We start from the raw sequence: 2512 nt of genomic DNA on the forward strand, positions 1-2512 counted from the left end.
TTTATAACGTCATACAAAATTATTTGCAAAAAAAAATTAGATATAACATTATATGTGTTTTTTTTTCAAATAGTCTAGTGAAATATTTTGGATATGGCACTTCTATTTTCAGTGAACAGGATAACAATCTACAAAAATAAATCTATGCCAGCCAGTTTTTCAGAACCTTGGCCCTGCTGTATTTGCCAATACAATATTGTACAGTAGCATAAACTTTAAGCAATCTTCGCTCAACAGCTTTAAAATGTTCTTCTGTAGCTAACTTTTGACCTTGAAGAGCAGCTAATTGCTTGATTGTATTAGTCAAAGAACCACCAGAAACTATTTCTAGTTTTTGCCAAGTAGACGGTGAAATCCTATGACATCATTGAATAAACAAGTTTATTTATTTCATGATTAACTGACACAAAAATATTTGAAAAGACACTCACTATACATAATTCTGTAAAAATTTTTGTATTACTTACATACAACATTGGTAAAGAGGTGCTAAAATATCCAACTCATCTACTGCCGGGTTTCCTAAGCCTTTACCATTATCTAATAGAATTATTTGATCTTTGTACACCTCAAAACGATGTCTATCACCATTTTGTATTAAGAAATCAAATATGGCCACATCTATTAAATTAAGCAATAATTTTGTACTCATTGATCCCTTCACCTTCCTAAAAAATAATCAAAAATGCATCATAAAAAACCTTTGTACAAAGTGCACCTCTCCACATTAAAATACAAGACATCTTAGTGTGTGAGAAAATTAAATTAATTAAGTTAAATTTGTTTTGTAAGAAATTCCTAAGCGCCACAAAGTACTTTAAGCACAAGACTCTCATACATTATTTATTGGGTGGAGTGCCTTTATAAACAAGTGTATAAATATTTGCTTAATATATATGAATAAAATCACCTTATACAATAATATATAATCTATAATCAATTCCAATGGCAGGATAAGTAGAGATTATACCTTAGATTCATCATTCAATTCCATGCAATTTGTTAATAGCTCTGCTATATGCACTACAAACTGTTTAATTACTTTTATCCCTGTTATACTTACTTACAAAAGGCATTATCAATTTCCCATTCCATTTTTCTGTTACTATAAGACCGTCTCCAGGGTGACTTATGAATTTTAAATTGTTTGTCTAAATATAAAATTGCTGCACCTTCAATTTCTCCATTTTGGTCAGGACAAACTGTTTCATTCTTTCTACAGTAAAAACATTTACCATATATACATAATGACCCACTTTCTAAAAAATTAAAATAGCTTAAAAATAATGTTGGCCACTTTAGGGTAAATAAAATTCTTTAATATACAGAAAAGAAAGTAATGTAATTCTTACCATTTTTTATCATACTTTTTTTCAATCCCATAGTCGCAAAGGGTACTATGTCTCTATGGAGGTGTATACGCCTTATTATAGAAGGAGCAATCCATCTAAAGTTTAAAACCATTGCCAGGTAATATGCAAACACTTCAGAGTTGTGTCGATCAAAGCCAGCATAAATGTTTCCATTAACCACATGATTTAAATTGTACCGTTTGGGCTTGAAAAATATTTTTTGTTTTCCCTTAAAAGAATAAAATGATCTATTTATGTATGTATCTTAAGCTCTGTAAGTAAGAATGTTTATCCTGTGATTCTAAATAAATTATTTACAATTCAAATTTGTAATTAATAAGATTGTCCTAAATTAACTTACCTCAAGTAAAAGTAATAGCTTAAGCTGCGTTCCTTTTGGAGCATTATCGACTAAAGCTATCTGTGTGGTCTGTATTGCATGTAATATTTTACCTGCAGCTCCATTTTCATGAGGAAATAATGAGTCTTCGCTAATCCACTAAAATAAAAAAATCAATGTATAGAACTGAGATAAATACAAATACTAATAGCTATAAATTACATACATTTTCAGTCATACTCCATATTGATTCAGTTTTGACATTTTTAGTTGTGTTAAATGATGATATGAGATTTTTTTGTTTTAACGCAAACTTCGAATTTATGCTTTTGTATTGATTAGGCAAATAATTGAGATAGTCATAAATTTCCTTGAACACACTTGGAGTTAGATCTATGTTTATGCTTGGTACGTTAAATGTATGAGATTTCAAGCCAACTGTGTTAAGAGTGTAAAAGAAAAATATATTAAGTGCTACAAGAACAAGAAGGAATAATGAGAATCCAAATGCGTAATTCATCGACATTGTAGATGGTAACGATTAGGTTTAACACTTTTAATAATCTTATAAGCTCCATATGACTCTTAAATCTATTGGATTAATTTGATTTTTTTAATTGAAAAATAAATAAATAAAATATACATGATTAGGGTAGGCTTAAGAAATACAATTTGTGCTTGAGTAAATTATTCATTTCTTTCATCTATGCAAAAATACTTTAATTCATAAATTGTATATTTAATTGTAATAAATTACAACAAATTAAAATTCTGTTTCTTTGGTATTTTGACAAGCGACAAGAATTGTCACTGACTATAA

At 28.7% G+C, this 2512-nt stretch overlaps 1 protein-coding gene across 2 annotated transcripts; it reads right to left on the minus strand.

Moving 5' to 3' along the window:
* Positions 1-2512, minus strand: LOC124532624 (glycosaminoglycan xylosylkinase homolog). Of its 2 annotated transcripts, XM_047107616.1 has the most exons (6): positions 1919-2512; positions 1714-1851; positions 1353-1581; positions 1064-1259; positions 468-668; positions 4-356 (listed from the first exon to the last, which is right to left on the minus strand). In XM_047107616.1, exons 1-6 carry the CDS (start codon positions 2216-2218, stop codon positions 143-145), a joined length of 1278 nt encoding a protein of 425 aa, XP_046963572.1. In that variant the 5' UTR covers positions 2219-2512; the 3' UTR covers positions 4-142. The 2 variants fall into 2 exon arrangements, with proteins under 2 accessions (XP_046963583.1, XP_046963572.1); XM_047107627.1 differs by lacking the exon at positions 468-668 and having other exon boundaries at positions 1-356.

This window comes from Vanessa cardui, chromosome 1 (assembly GCF_905220365.1).
Source record: "Vanessa cardui chromosome 1, ilVanCard2.1, whole genome shotgun sequence".
NCBI lineage: Eukaryota > Metazoa > Arthropoda > Insecta > Lepidoptera > Nymphalidae > Vanessa > Vanessa cardui.

What these genes read in the sequence shown, in the direction of transcription:
- LOC124532624 (XM_047107616.1), bottom strand. Translation starts at nt 2,218, where the DNA reads ATGTCGATGAATTACGCATTTGGATTCTCATTATTCCTTCTTGTTCTT. An exon ending in AGCTATTACTTTTACTTGAG is followed by an intron (nt 1,582 to 1,713) that starts GTAAGTTAATTT and finishes TATTCTTTTAAG; the next exon opens with GGAAAACAAAAAATATTTTT. An exon ending in ATTGATAATGCCTTTTGTAA is followed by an intron (nt 669 to 1,063) that starts GTAAGTATAACA and finishes ATTATTTTTTAG; the next exon opens with GAAGGTGAAGGGATCAATGA.